At 39.3% G+C, this 16,294-nt stretch overlaps 2 protein-coding genes across 2 annotated transcripts in view; one reads left to right on the top strand and one right to left on the bottom strand.

Annotated features, from left to right (window-relative positions):
• Window positions 1-3,960, bottom strand: part of LOC149038054 (uncharacterized) — a 7,483-nt gene extending 3,523 nt beyond the window's left edge. Inside the window, exon 1 of the mRNA XM_089186658.1 lies at window positions 1-3,960. This exon is cut by the window's left edge and continues 1,974 nt beyond it. Within this exon, the coding sequence (XP_089042784.1) occupies window positions 1-3,413 (3,413 nt within the window). The 5' untranslated portion in view covers window positions 3,414-3,960.
• A 5,207-nt stretch (window positions 3,961-9,167) lies between these two features.
• Window positions 9,168-10,641, top strand: LOC149038053 (melanocyte-stimulating hormone receptor-like). Its single transcript, XM_089186475.1, has one exon. The coding sequence runs from the start codon at window positions 9,374-9,376 to the stop codon at window positions 10,316-10,318; it is 945 nt and encodes a 314-aa protein (XP_089042601.1). The 5' UTR covers window positions 9,168-9,373; the 3' UTR covers window positions 10,319-10,641.
• The last annotated feature ends 5,653 nt before the right edge of the window (window positions 10,642-16,294 follow it).

Here is a 16,294-nt window from a genome sequence, read left to right as displayed (position 1 = left end):
TCTCCATCCTCCCACCACAGGAAGCGCAGTAGATCCCGGTACTCTTCGGCGACGTACACTTGATAGAACATGGACTCAATGTCACACATTATCCCCACCTGCTCTTGACGGAACCTGTTTAGGACACCTGTAAGAGTGTTCGTTAGGTCCGGGCCTTGTAACAGGTGTTTATTCAGAGACTCTCCCTTGAACTCTGCGGCACAGTCGAAAACAACGCGAATCTTAGTTGGTTTCTTCGGATGGTATACTCCGTGGTGTGGGATATACCAGACGTTTCGTTGTTCCGTATATAACGACGAAGAGGCGCTTTGTTTCACCTTTTCGGCAAAACCCTTCTCTATCATATTCTCCATGAAGGTGACATAGTCGTCACGGTATCTTCTGTCGGCCATGAATCTTCTTTTGAGTTGTAACAAGCGACGAAAGGCTGACTCACGGTTGTTAGGAAGAACAACGTTCGGATTCTTCAGGGGCAGGGGCAGTTCATAGTGGCCATTTTCTAGTTGGGTAATTCCTTCCCTGGCGATGGCGAGGAATCTTCTGTCTTCTTTTGAAAGCCCCGATCCAGGAATAGAATTCTCTGAGAAGTCCCGTTCGAACATTCGTGTCACTGCGAAAGGATTTATTTCTTCTTTAGTTTGAGAATTGAGAACGAAGCTGCGGTTGCTACAGCGGCCAGTATCAACTTCATACGCAAGGATTCTATTACAAGACGACGCTAAATGTTCTCCACAGTTCGGCTGGATACCTTCTAACGGACTGACGGGACCAATTATTCCCCATCCTAAGAGAGTGCGGACGGCATAAGGATCTTCTCCCTTACCCAAAATAACTTCTTTAGGCTTGATCGCCTTCGGACAGTTGCAGCCAATTAGCAATCCGATTTCCAAGCTTTCTTGATACGGCATAATCTTGTCTTTGATCTTTTGGAGATGTGGCCACACAGCTGCAACTTCAGGACTAGGAATCTGGTCTCTTCTTGATGGTATCTGGTCTCTGGAGTACGTCCTGGGTAGCTCGACTTGAACGCGCTGGTCTATCCTCTCAACTACCAGCCCATCCACTCTGCAAACGTTGATTTCTTCAATTCCAAGCATGGTACTGAGGATAAGTTTCGAATTAACTCCAGGGATTCCAAGCTTATCTTTCACTTCCGTTTTGATAAACGTCGTGTCACTAGCGTCATCCAATAACGCATAAACCTTGACTTTAAGTTCGGGGTGACTCTTACGAAACACATAGACTGGGATGATTAAAGAGTTCGTTACAATGCCTTGCCCACTCACAGCGCTACACACACCGACATTGGGGTTGGAGATTGTACTGTCGTCGTTCGCGACCTCTGCACTTACTTGATGACTTTGGACCGGATCGGGCCGATATGATTCAGGAGTATTCTGTTTGCTAGATCCTTCTTTATACGTAGGGTAATGAAGTGGAGTCGGATGCTGCCTACCGCATTTCTCGCAATTTAACCTAGCTCGACAGTTCTTCGATTGATGACCCCTTTTCAGGCATCCAAAGCAGAGGCCTTTCGATCTAACCAGTGCCAGGCGCTCGTCAATGCTCTTCCTGCTTAGTTCTCCGCACTTGTGAGGTGGGTGGTTACCACCGCAGAAGACGCACGAACTTTGCTGTTTCGGCTCTTGCTCTGCATTAGGCCTTCCTCTGCTCTCCCTAGGCGGGGTACGAGAGGAAAACGATGCAAAACTGTTTGCTCCCTGACTTCTCATTACTCGGCTTCTGTCAGGCGCCTTGTTTTTTTTACCTTTCAACGCTTCGGGAGAAAAAACCGGATCATTTGCGAGATCTGCTTCTTCTCTGACAAATTCTACTAGATCGTGGAAGGATACCGTTCTCTCCGTTTTCTTCAGGACATCACGTGCTTGGCGACACCACCTGGAGCCTGACTTGAAGGGTAGTTTTGTGCTTACTTCCTGTAGTAACCTTGTTGAATTTAGATCTTCCATGTACTTCATGGACTGCATGGCTCCTTCACAACGGACAAGAAAATCAGAGAGATCTTGAAGACCGGAGCTATCTCCTTCGACGATCTGCGGCCAATTTCGCAATTTAGCCTTATAAGCTTCCGCTACTCGAAATGGGTTGCCGAAGCGCTGAGCCAAGAGCTTACGAGCTTCTTCATAACCTTGGTCAGAATCCCAGGTCAAGAAACCTTTTACGACTTCGTGGGCTTTGCCGGAAGTATACTTGCTCAAAAAATACAGTTTATCCTTTTCTGAGTCAACTTTCTTCTCTATCGTGGCATCGAAGGCAGCTATGAATGTCGGGTAATCGAAATAACTTCCTTTAAAGACAGGCGGTTCTTGAGAAGGAAGCGTACTGGCTCTTTGCTGGTTGACAATTAGAGCGCTTAATTCCGCTTGTTTCGCTTGGAGACTGACTATTTGTTTAAGAGTCGCTTCTTGATGTGTTGTCGGCTCGTCTCGCTTTGGAGCGAAATTGTTAACTTTACTAGCGGCTTCTGTTATTGGCGGCGTCAACGGTGCGAAAGGAAGTGCTTCCGGTCTCAACAATGAAGGTTCATGTTTTATGACAGTTTTTCCGACATCGAATTTAGCTTCGCGGAAATTTCGTTCGAATCTCTCATCAGATTTCATATCTTCGCGAACTATGCCATTTTTCACTTCTTCGTTCATAACCAATTTTATAGCTTCTTCTTCAGCATCTGCTAAGGCGATCTCCCTTTCCAGCTGAATTCTTCTTAAATTGGTTTCCTGATCCAGGTACTTCATTTCGACCTTTAGCTTCGCTGCTCTGGTCGCCGCCTCTACTCTCTTTGACATGACCGACGACCTAGAAGATCTTGAAGAACCTGAAACCCTTGACCTTCCAGAACGGCTTGATTCAGTTTCTTGCCTATTAGATTCGAATTTTTCATGCTCTCGTTGTTCGACTGAACGAAGGATTTCGGATAGTCGCACTCTACATTCGATAAACTCCCGATCGCACAAATCGAAATATCGGTAAGCGGCACCTTTAGCGCTTTCATCATCAAGTAACTCGTCATACGATCGGTATGCCTGGTTAAGTTCCTCTTTAATTACATCCAGGATTTGTCTTTCCTTTTCTAATTCTTCGGTACCCGGGTGGGAGTCGAGCAATGAGTAAATTCTTCCAACATGTTTACGCAATTTGTTTTCCACTTCTTGTTTCTTTAAAGCGCGAATTTCCAATTGATAGGCTCTGCCTTTGTCAGTCAAAGTCCGCTCGTGCGGTTCTCTCAAATTTGGAGGATCGTGTTTCCTGCCACGAGGACTATTGGCTTCGTCTAAACTAAGATCTCTTAAATCGCATAGTTCATTCGGAATTTCAACTTCTGCTTGTTCCTTCTCTAATGTGAGAATCTTTCGAACTGTAGCTCGAGGCGATCGACTACCACTATCGCTCATTCTCAACGAATTTTAATTCCAGCCAAAGGCGTCAATTGGTGATATTTTACTGTTGCGGCAAACGAACATCAAGGCTCGATGAAATACCAAGAAAATCGTGACCGGAGAAAAATGCCAACCAAATCCAGGGAATATATTACAGGGATATAACTTTAATCAATCTCGTAAACTGTAAACGAATTAAAAAGGGACTTATATAATAGATTGTATTCAATTAAACACGTGGCGACTTAACAGCGTAAATGAATCTAACATAATAAAGGAACTAATAAATGAACCAAATGCTACGGCAAACACAAAATATATATACAAATAAAGACGAAAGAGCTTGCTCGAAACGAGATAAACAACAAAAAAGCGAAAACAACTTACATATCAGTCCCTATACGCCGGTGGCTTGAAATCACACTTTATAAATTAACTTTGTATGCACTCCGAACATGAACAGGCGATTAATGAAAGCGGGCGAGAAAAACTATTTAAAGGAATCAAATGGCACAAAGGCCAACTGTAACGCAAATGTCACGCAAGTTCGAAAGTCACGCATTTACACTTAAATTTAATTTTGTATATATGAATGCATATGTATTTCTATCTATAGACTGCCACCGTTTCAACTTTCTCATCGAACGATTTACGTCTTGGCTTGATCTTGGCTTGAAGAAGCCTCAAGACGTACTAAAGATCTCACAAACAAAAATAGACGTTCTATTGCATGATAGAGAGGAAAGGGTTTTTTTAGCAGCGCTATAAAATAAGCACTTTACAGATGTCTCTTTGCTTGTCACTTACAGAAAAATCATACCTAAGGCAAATAATGCCGAAAATTTTTAAAGACAAGTCTTTTTGTTTGTTCCGAATTTACGCGACACACGTAATTGTAAACGGTAAACGCCACTTTACTTTTTTTGGGATAAGAATAGGAAAGAGGGTTTTAAGAGATAGTGAACTGGACCAGCCAAAAAATATGTTCCGGCTAAAATGAACGTTAAGTGCCTTTCGGTGTCACTGGAAAAGGCCTAAAGAAATGTCAGACTTTTAGGGGTCTTCGTCTTCAGTTATTAATTTCTTCTTGTGTTTTGTTGGCAGAAAGTGAAGAACTACATACAATTGCCAGTTTTTAAAACAATCGTTTCCCCTTTTGGTTTGGTTCGTCTGATTGAGAAACGATACACCAGCTAAATCCACTGCGAACATTTTTTGACACCTCTACGACACGATTAACAGCTGTACAAGCACTGTTGGAATAGTAAATGCTACTGAGAGTTCGTTATGTCAATCTATTTAGGAAAGTAAAGCTTCGCAGGTGCTGATAAGACAAACATGTCTTGCTGCAGTAAAGCTGGGAAAGTGGACCACTGTTCATTAGACTGCGTTGTAAAATGAAGACCACAAATATAACACGAGGTGGAGTGCAGCAAACCAATTAAAGAACTGGTCTGTTCCCCATATTCGTTCCATGGATTACAACAGCAATCAATATATTTATCAGCAGTCAACATTTTCTTCTTCATCACAGCATTTCTTGGGAATTCTCCTATTCTTGCTGCTCTTCATAAGGAATCTTCCCTTCATCCGCCGTCCAAACTCTTGTATCGTTGTCTGGCAACAACTGATCTATTGGTTGGTCTTGTTAGCCAGCCTCTCACCGCTACTTATTGGATATCCTTGGTTCACCAACAGTGGAATCTTTGTCGATTAGTATCTAAAGCAGTCGTAATAGCAAGCTATACATTATGCGTAGTTTCTTTATTAACAATGACGGCCATTAGCGTGGACGGACTTGTCGCTCTGCTATTGCGGCTGAGATACAAAGAAATCTTAACTTTGAAGCGCATGTATATCAGCATAGCTACATTTTGGTCTCTATCAAGTATTGCTACTTTGTACTGCTTTTTAAACAACCTTATAACATTTTAGTATGGCCGTATCGTACTTTCAACTTGCGTTGTAATCTCGGTCGTCTCATACACAAAGATTTTCCGCGCTCTCAGTCGTCATCAGGCTTAAAAATACAAGATCATGCTTAATAACAGCCGAGCCAACTAAATGCACTGGACATGGCACGATACAAAAAGGCAGTGCGCAGAGCACTGTGGGAGCAGTTAGCATTAGTTATTCGTTATGCGCCATATAGTAAAAGACCAATTGCGCTTGGTTATGCACCACGTTTAATGGTCATATGGGGAATAGCAGGTATTTTACCTTTCCTTAACTCGACGTTAAGCCAGTTTCTTTATTACTGGAAGATTAGTGAAGTGAGACAAGCAGTAAAGCAGACAATCAGACTAGCCATATGCTCTCAATGAAGTTGAAAATCCTTTTAGTTAAAGATTCATTCATGCCTGCTTTGATATCCAATTCATAAGATTGTGATTACTGCCGAAAAGGAACAAGTTTGAACTCGGATAAGAAATATAAGGAGCTGAATGAAATATTTTAAAGGTATCACCGAGTAGTACAAACAGGGACAGATGAAAGGCTTATAAAATTTCATCAAAAGAAATAAATAAATGCTTTTAATTAGCATTGATGTCATAGACAAGGATATTCTTTGAGTTATGGAGACATTTATGTTTACAATTAGAGACCAGTCCTTTCCTATAAAAGGGGGAATAAATAAAAATGACTGCCATTGAGGGGGGGATCAGTAGAATGCAACAGAGCCGGGGGGGTGGGGATCTGGTCAATTTTATTGTGACAACCAAAATCCACCCAATTCCCCCCCCCCCCCTTTCCCAAGGGATAAATAATGACCGGTTCCCTACAGTAACTTATAAAACTAACGTTTTAAAAAGAGGGGGGGTGGGGTGCATATGTGTTTTTAAGTAAGAGGAGCCAGGAGCAAAGAAAATTTAGCACTGACTTACAGTAAGAGACGTTCTGCAAGGGATTGTGGATTTTTGTCATGATAGGAAACTCTCCATTATGTTTTCGAAGAACTTGTGGGTAAATTAAGCTTAATCAATTAGATAAACTCGTTTGAGTGGTTTTAAAATAAAAACCCCTGCCCATGTAAATAGTCAGAAACAATGTAGAAAGCATTTTTTTCCGCGAAAAGAAATATTTATAACACCAATGTGTATAAGAATAAACCTTTGAGATCTCTTTGGAGTCCTTCTCAGCTAAAGAGATGAATATATATTTGAGGTTGCTTTTTATGCGGAATGCCATCCAGGCTAACCTTCTGGCTGGCTTTGTTTTTCATTCTAAGTATTCCCAAACTGCAAGATGGATCAATGGTATTTCACATAACACTGTTGGTGGCGTTATATTTTGTTTCTATCGAGTAATTTCCTCGCATTCAATCTTAGTCGGATGCGAAGCGTCCTGAAAATATCAGGGTCTCTCACTGAAACTAAAACATTGTTATGAAATCACTTAGCATCTCTGCCTACGCCTTTGATCTGAATAGTTTACAGTTTGTAATCAAATTGTTTTCAGACTGATAAGATCAGCGATTCACTTTAAACAAAGTAGTTTCCCAAGGCTGATGATAAACCTGGAGGTCTTGAGTCAAAAATCATATTTACACTTGAACTTTTATTATTTTAAAGCCAGGAATTCCATATTTGAGGCAGCTTTTTTTTTCCATTGTGATATTATACTTAAATCAAAACCTCTATCATTTTTCGTGTTGATGCCAATTCATTTATTAAATGAAACTTTACCCAAATACATGGCCTTACGCGCAGCTAATTCAGTGATAAAACTCCTGTCTCGCCGAACTACCAGAAATAATTAGCAGTCGAAAATTTTCCCCGGGAAAGGGAATATTGTGTCGTAAATAATGTTAAATTAATTTCCGCGATATTCAAGGACCTTTCAGAATACAAAGGTGGAACCATCACAAATAAATAATAATTTTAGATGATTCTCGAACAGTTTCAAAGAATCATCTGTTTCTTCGAAATTGATAAAGAGTGATGATCTAAGCCTATTATCCTCCAGAGCTCCTGCTGGGAAAATTGCTATATTTTTTTACTGAATAGGCAGTTTGCATTTGCATTTTGAATAGCTAAGCCATACTGTGAAAGTTTATGTGAAAATGTTATCACAGATAATGAGTTTAAAGTTGTCTTGGCAAGGCTGGTGATGTCATGAAAAAAATCTCTCGTTACATATAGTTACGAAAACCCTGCGTGAAAAACGAAATGTCTGTTTTCTGAGTTGCGAAATGACGAAGAATATTTGCTAGCATTTATACCGATTGTCTCTCGAGCTCTGTTTAAAGAAACATGACTCTCCTGGATAACATTTCTACACTGGATCAACTTTTCACAAAAAGTTAAATGTCAGTGTTTCTCTTTTAATACTCAAATGTTTGTTAGAATCAAATTTATCCGAGGAGAGCAAATAAATTCTGATAAACTTCCTGTTTTCATCTGTGTAACAGGCTATTAATTTTCTGAAAGAAATATTTAATTTCTGGCATAGAGGGTTATTATACTCTTTTCAAAAAAAGAAAAGAACATTTCAGACGGCTAACGGTTATTAATTTGAGATCACTAATTATTTTATTAGAGTAAAATAAATGCTAACAGGTAACAACAATTAAGGGAATTTCGCTCCATATAGCCAAAACAAAAGGCTAAAGAATTGCTGATCACGTAGAAATTGGGTGCTTTCATGGCTGATGATAACTGCAAGGAACAGCTGCCCCAAAATTCGAGAATGAGATTATTTTTTTCGCAAAATATAGGGCTTGTGCTCGATTTTCAGAATGGCAAACGTTATTAAGTATATCAGGTCATGTGAATCCTATTACAAAATTAAGGTGTAAGTGATTACAACGGGGTAGGAGCTTTCTAAATGAAAGAATAGAGACGAAACCGTTTGAAATATCGATATGTTTCCCATGATTTGTAACTAAGTTACAAAAACACTCATTCTAATTGTCAGTAGTCACCATTTTCCTCTCTTTATCAAAATTTCATGGGAATTCTTTTATCCTTGTTGCCTTTTATAAGAAATCTTTCCTTAATTCGCCGTCCAAATTCTTGTATCGTTTTCTAGCAACATCTGATCTGTTGGTTGGTCTTGTTAGCCAGCCTCTCTTTGCTGCCTATTCCATGACATTAGTTTAAGAACTCTAAAGTCTTTGGGGATACGTTAGAGACGTTGACTACACAACAAGCTATGTATAACCTGATTATAAATTCAGTGCGGAGGATGAAAAGTGTCAGTCGTTTACTTTTATATTCATCTTGAATGAAAGAGGTGTTGAACGTGCTAAATTGAAATGAAGAATTGTTTTCCTTGTCGGGAATTCGACATGAAATTAACCTAGAAACGAGCCTAAGGGGGAATCGAAAATATGGAAAGGAAAGGAGAATTTCCAGGAAATTCTTGTTTTAATAACAAATTTGACGAGAGCAACTTAATATCATGCATCTTCATCAAGTGAATTAACATGATGGAAATACAGCTTACTGCAAGATCATTGAAATATTTTACTTCAAGTTCTAATTATCGTAAAAACTAGACATCTGTTTTCATGTAAAACTCACGATAGGAGAGTATGGAACTTAATTAAAATCAATAGCAACCTGATACAAATCTTTTGATTAATCAAATAGTCTATTTTCTCACATTTAGAAAAGAAGTAGGAGGTAATCAACAAGTTGTGTTTTTACTGAATGGCTTTTAATTATATCATATTATTTCCATTTATTATCCTAACACTAAGAGAAGGAAGCGCTTACGACGCTTTTGAATGAGATATCGGTTAATTTTATCGTTTCAGGCAGCTATAAAATAGGGTGGTAACAGATGTCTTTATGGTCTTTGATACCTGAGGCATAGGGAGAATTCATGGACCAAATTTCCCCTTTTTTGGCACCACAGACGGTGGTGAAAGAAAGACAGTGATCGGAGTTGGACAGGTGCTTTCAAGACAAAGAATCTCTCGTTACAGTTACGAATAACCTAAATGAAAAAAGGTAAAACGGTTGCAGAGGATGGCGGCAACAAAGTCCACTGGAGATGAAACGCAAACGAAAACGTTTGAAGAACTTGTATGCTCCTCTTCTTTGGCGGGCGAATTGCAACAATACTCCTTACTTTTGTCAGCAGTCAACATTTTTTTTTCCCTTACAGCATTTCTTTGGAATTCTCTGATCTTCGTTGCACTTCACAAGATATCTTCCCTCCATCCGCCATCCAAACTCTTGTATTGTTGTCTGGCAACAACTGATCTGTTGGTTGGTCTGGTAGGCCAGCCTCTCACTGCTACTCTTTGGATGTCGGTTGTTCATGAACAGTGGAGACTTTGTCGATTCGCTTGGGAAGCAGCCTCCATTTCAGGGTATGGATTATCTCTAATGTCTTTGATGACAGTGGCAGCCATGAGCGTGGACAGACTTCTGGCCTTGTTGTTGAGGCTGAGATACAAACAAATTGTAACTCTGAAGCGTACATATGTCATTGTCGTTACTCTTTGGATTATAACCGTTGTCGCTACTCTATGCCACGCGTTACTTCCTCGTATAGCGCGTTGGTTTGGTCGCATTATCATCCCATCTTGCCTATTAATCTCGATTGCTTCATATGCTAAGATTTTCCTCGCTCTTCGCCGTCATCAGGCTCAAATACAAGATCATGTTCAACAACAGCCAAGCCAACCAAATGCACTGAACATGGCGCGATACAGAAAGGCAGTGTACAGTGTACTGTGGGTGCAGTTAGTGTTACTTGCCTGTTACTTACCAGTTAGTGTAGTGGCAACTGTGATAGGTCCTAGACAAGCAAATTTATCACATTTTGTCGTCGCCCTGGGAATAGCCAACACCCTAGTTTATTTAAACTCGACGTTAAACCCGTTCCTGTATTGCTGGAAGATTAGTGAAGTGAGACAAGCAATGAAGCAGACAATCCGAAAAGCACTTTGCTCTTCATTGAGTTAATAAGATATTCCGTTAAGCTCTTATTAGTCGTATCAAAGCTGGTTGTTATTGGATATCGCTTGTCGGATAAATTATTAAAAAGGAAGAAATAAGGAGCTTAATTATATTTATCATTAAGTCGCGTCACAAACTGTTTTGATAATATTATTCTCATATTGCCCAAGAAAAACCAAGAGTCGAGGAATTTAAACAATAACGACATCATAAGTGTAGTGACACTGTGACGATTTAAACTTTAATTACTGGGCTTCCTGTGTAGTTTATTGCCCGCGCACGTGTCAGCGGAGTTGTTGATCCGCACATGTCAGAGGACTTTTTTTTGATACCACTATGCTGGTAATAACTCATACTGACACATACTCACCACCTTTAATGGTTATTAGAGAAATAGCAATTACTTTTGCTTACTTAAATTCCACTTTGAACCCGTTCCTTTACTGCTGGAAGATCCATGAAGTGAGACGAGCTGTTAAGCAGATAATCAGACAAGTGATGTGTTGTCCATGGATTTAGATTCTCTTTGAGCTGTGCTCGTACATTTTAATCCAAAACAAACTTATAGAGTTATGGCTGCTCCAAGTCAATGCTTCTCGAATACGTCCCTAGATAGTAATAGATATGAAGCTTGAAAAGATCGTCGCTCGAGCATTTGATGGTATTTTATGATTTACGTAAATAGCTTAAGGGCAAGGAATCGAGGCACTGACGATGCCTTAAGAAAATTATATTTATATATTTCCTGCAACAACATTTACCGTGTACCAAGAAAAAGAAAGAGAAAGACATACAGCGTTATCATCAGACTCATGTACAAGATCATGTTCAGCAACAGCCGGCCCAACCAAAGGCACTGAACATGGTGCGATACAAAGAGGCAGTGTACACTCCACTGTGAGTATAGTGAGTGTTACTTGCTTGTTATGTACCACTTAGTGCGGTGGGAATTGTGTTGGCTCATAGACAAGCAAATTTATCTCATTTAGTCGTCGCCCAGGGAATAGTAAACGCCCTAATTTATTTCAACTCGACGTTAAACCCGTTCCTATACTGCTGGAAGATTAGTGAAGTGAGACAAGCTGTGAAGCTGACAATCAGACAAGCAATTTGCTGTTTATGGAGTTAATAAGATCTTCCGTTAAGCTCTTATTAGTCGTATCAAAGCTGGTTGTTATTGGATATTGCTTGTCAGATAAATTATTAAAAAGGAAGAAATAAGGAGCTTAATTACATTAATCATTAAGTCGCGTCACAAACTGTTTTGATAATATTATTCTTATATTGCCCAAGAAAAACCAAACGTCGAGGAATCTAAACATTAATGACATCCTAAGTGTAGTGACACTGTGACGATTTAATCTTTAATTACTGGGCTTCCTGTGTAGTTTAGGCCCGCGCACATGTCAGCGGAGTTGTTGATCCGCACATGTCAGAGGACTTTTTTTTGATACCACTATCTTTATTGATGTTGCTGGGGTGAAGTCTTATATGGATAGTCTCTTTGACCCCACGCGTGTACCAGTGGGGGTCACGATCAATAAACTTAACCTTGCTCCAAATAGGAATATGCCCCGTTTCGTTAGGGCGCTCCGAAACCGCCGAGGTTTGAGTTCGAGCAAACCGTATGTCTCTGTCATGTTCTTGTATCCTTTCTCGCATCGATCTCCCTGTTTCACCGATATACACTTTGCTGCATTCACTTGGGATCTTGTAAACCGGGCCGTCTTGTTTCTTTAGAACAAATTAGTTAGAATCAATTAGTTGAATGAAAAGCGTTCTTTGACTCGGTGGGGATTACCTCTTCGGAAAGCTGTTTCCCAAACAGCGGCTGCGAAACTCTAGAACAAAAATTTATCTTTCAAATCGGCACTCTTAGTTGTTATTCTCACTCATCGACGCAGCACCACAATTGCTTAAGAAACGTACCGCTTTATTTTAAAATAATTCAGTTTAACATTATAATTAAAAAGAAAAAAGTTACAGCTATTTTTTCCCATTTTCGTCTCGGACTGGAATTGGACACGAAACAAGATATACCGCCAACAAAATAATCATCTTATGCAATTTATTTTGCACTCCTAAATTTTTCTTATCCTTTCATTTGCAATTCATGGAAGTTGTCCTGGATACTAACAAACAAAAGTTAGATAATCAAGCATAGCTAGATCCAATTTCTTCTCCTATCAAGCAAGCTTTCGAGTATAAAGCAGGTGATTTGACTTCTTCTTGCAGCGATTCTCGTTTGTCATCAACGATTATCCTCTGATCACAATTAAAGTTGCACTCGAATAATGAAGTGAACAAACTGATTCCTAAATCGAGATCGGAGATGAAGGGATGGATAGTGAAAAAAAAACCATTAACACTCGATTGGAAATCTGTTTTATTCTATGTCTTTTTACCCGGGAACCTATAGTTACTCTCGGCTAAGCGTAGAGCAAGTCTTACACATCTTTTATGTTCCCTAAACCTTTCACGTGCTTCATGTCTTCACGACCGCACGCTGAGGCAGGAACCAATCTTAAAGTTTACACTGTCAAAAGTGAATGAAAAGCGCTCGTTGATAACGTAGGGACTAAGAGTGCCGATTTGAAAGATAAATTTTTGTTCTAGAGTTTTGCGGCTTTCCGAACCGCCTAGATGAAGTGAAAGGCCGCAAACTGCCATACGCTGCTTCTCAGTCTCGGTTTCAGAATTTCCCACACACGGAGAAAAAGGTCAAAACTTAATTATTAGCGCTCATAAAAAGACAGGTTGTTTAAGAACTGATTTAAAAAGTTTTCTCATCTTATTGTCAGATAAAATATAATCGATATCCATAAATGTTTACCATGTTCATTAACTCTCTGTTTTAATTAACTTTTATTTTACAGTTGGCAGGCGCAAACCTATTAATGACATTAATGTTTGTTAACTGAGCTGCAGTCGCTACTGTGAATAAACCGAGAGATCAAATATATTGACTTCAAATCTAGGGTAAGGGAATTGGTTCTCAGTCTTCGCCAGATTCCAACCAACCAACCAACCAACTTTAGTAAAACTTTCACTTTTCTCGTTTCAGTCATTTCTCGAGGTTTCACTGAAGTCCAGAATTTCCCAACACAAAGAGAGAAGATAAATATTTAATTATCAGTGCTCAAAAATGACAGGTTATTTACATAAACTGCTTCTTTATCGGCATCGAAAACACGATTACAAATAATTTTGTTATCGTATTGTCAAATTACAACAAATTCAATCCGTTTCTATTTTTAACACGCAAATTAACTCTATGAATAATTTGTTATTATCGTAAGCTTTACGGTTTGGTAAATGGTGAAATTGGATCACAGTTTTCAAAAGATTTTTTAATTTGCTTGTTTTTATATCTGTTAAATTAAAGGGGTTTCGCTGCGTAATATCGTGTATCTGCTATTATCCGTCTCAAATTCAAGTCGGATGCTAAAAAAAACAATGAACACGGAAATGACTTTTTAATAAAAAAAAAGTCAAATATTTTGAAAAGACGTGAATGAAAGTGAACCTCGCAGTAATGTGCACTACTTAGGCAGTAGTGAAAATAAGGCCTGAAAAAAAATTCAGGCCTGTACGGGATTTGAACCCATGACCTCTGCGATTTGCGAAGAGTTTGCATTTGTGACCAAATATTCATGTTTTATGTTTTCGGAAACAGTCGGGAATTCAATTATTTTTGGACAAATTGACATCGCCAAGCTCAAATTTTTTCTTTTTAGTTTGTCATAGCTGACAATGATACAATGCTTAACAGCACACAGATAATATTTTCAAAAATACTCTCTAACAATGAATGCTCATCTGGTTGAAAAGGGATTATTTGTCGCGGAATAAAGCTCTATTTATACAGATGTCTTAATGCTTTCGTCCTATTGCTGTTTCATACGTGGGCAAATTAAAAGTTAAAGGAAAAAAACTTTTTTGGCAGCACAGACACTTTGCTTGTGTATGTAAATGAATATACACTGATAAGGAAATCTTAGTGTAAGTGCTCTTATGAAGGCAAGGTCGAAGTGATCTTAACTGTTCGGATGCTCATTAAGACGAAATATTTCTGGCCATAATCAGTGGTAAGTTACAAAAAAAAACCGGAACGACTATAGTATGATGGAGACAACAAATTTAACAGGAAATGAAACACAGACAAAAACATTTCAAGAACTGCTATGCTTCCCCGCTTTGGGAGGTGCATTAAAACAACTAGCAATATTTTCCTCAGCAGTCAACATTCTCCTCTCCATCACAGCATTTTTTGGCAATTCTCTCATCCTTGTTGCCCTTCACACGGAATCTTCCCTTCATCCGCCGTCCAAACTCTTATACCGTTGTCTTGCTACAACTGATCTTTTAGCAGGCCTCCTTGCGCATCCTCTTGTTGCTTTTCTCTGGATATCCGTGGTTCATGAACACTGGAGTATTTGTCGATTCGTACTTGATGCAAGCCTCGTAACATCTTATGTATTACATTTTGTGTCTTTAATGACGACGACGGCCATAAGCGTGGACAGACTTCTCGCCTTGTTGTTAGGGCTGAGATACAAACAAAATGTGAATTTAAAGCGCATTTATGTGGCTCTAGTGCTTTTTTGGGTTGTCCCCTGTATGGACACCCTATTCTTTCTGTTTGTTCCCCCTATACCCCCTTGGTTGGGTCCTATCATCATACCGTCTTGTTAAGTAATCTCAGTCGCTTCGTATATTAAGATTTTCCGCACTCTCAGTCGTCACCAGGCTCAAGTACAAGAGCATGTTCAACAACAGTCGAGCCAACCAAACGCACTGAACATGGCACGATGCAAAAAGGCAATGTACAGTGCACTGTGGGTGCAGTTAGCATTAGTTGTCTGTTATGTACCATTGAGTATAGTTTTGCTGGTAATAACTCATACTGAGACATACTCACCACTTTTAATGGTTATTAGAGAAATAGCAATTACTTTTGCTTACTTAAATTCCACTTTGAACCCGTTCCTTTACTGCTGGAAGATCCATGAAGTGAGACGAGCTGTTAAGCAGATAATCAGACAAGTGATGTGTTGTCCATGGATTTAGATTCTCTTTGAGCTGTGCTCGTACATTTTAATCCAAAACAAACTTATAGAGTTATGGCTGCTCCAAGTCAATGCTTCTCGAATACGTCCCTAGATAGTAATAGATATGAAGCTTGAAAAGATCGTCGCTCGTGCATTTGTTGGTATTTTATGATTTACGTAAACAACTTAAGGGCAAGGAATCGAGGCACTGAAGATACCTTAAGAAAATTGTATTTATATACTTCCTGCAACGGCATTTACCGTGTACCAAGAAAAAAAAAGAAAAGAAAGAGAAAGACATACGGCGTTATCATCAGAGTCATGTACAAGATCATGTTCAGCAACAGCCGGCCCAACCAAAGGCACTGAACATAGTGCGATACAAAAAGGCAGTGTACACTCCACTGTGAGTATAGTGAGTGTTACTTGCTTGTTATGTACCACTTAGTGCGGTGGGAATTGTGTTGGCTCATAGACAAGCAAATTTATCTCATTTAGTCGTCGTCCTGGGAATAGTAAACGCCCTAGTTTATTTCAACTCGACATTAAACCCGCTCCTGTTCTACTGGAAGATTAGTGAAGTGAGACAAGCTGTGAAGCTGACAATCAGACAAGCAATTTGCTGTTCATTGAGTTAATAAGATCTTCCATTAAGCTCGTATTAGTCTTATCAAAGTTGCTTGTTATTGGATATCGCTTGTCTGATAAATTATTAAAAAGGAAGAAATAAGGAGCTTAATTACATTAATCATTAAGTCGCCTCACAAACTTTTTTGATAACATTATTCTTATATTGCCCAAGAAAAACCAAAAGTCGAGGAATCTAAACATTAATGACGTCCTAAGTGTAGTGACATTGTGACGATTTAATCTTTAGTTACTGGGCTTCCTGTGTAGTTTAGGCCCGCGCACATGTCAGCGGAGTTGTTGA

Source organism: Pocillopora damicornis, chromosome 11 (genome assembly GCF_964200805.1).
Source record: "Pocillopora damicornis chromosome 11, jaPocDami1.2, whole genome shotgun sequence".
In the NCBI taxonomy this organism is placed as follows: domain Eukaryota; kingdom Metazoa; phylum Cnidaria; class Anthozoa; order Scleractinia; family Pocilloporidae; genus Pocillopora; species Pocillopora damicornis.
This window is presented reverse-complemented; position numbering and strand designations above follow the sequence as displayed.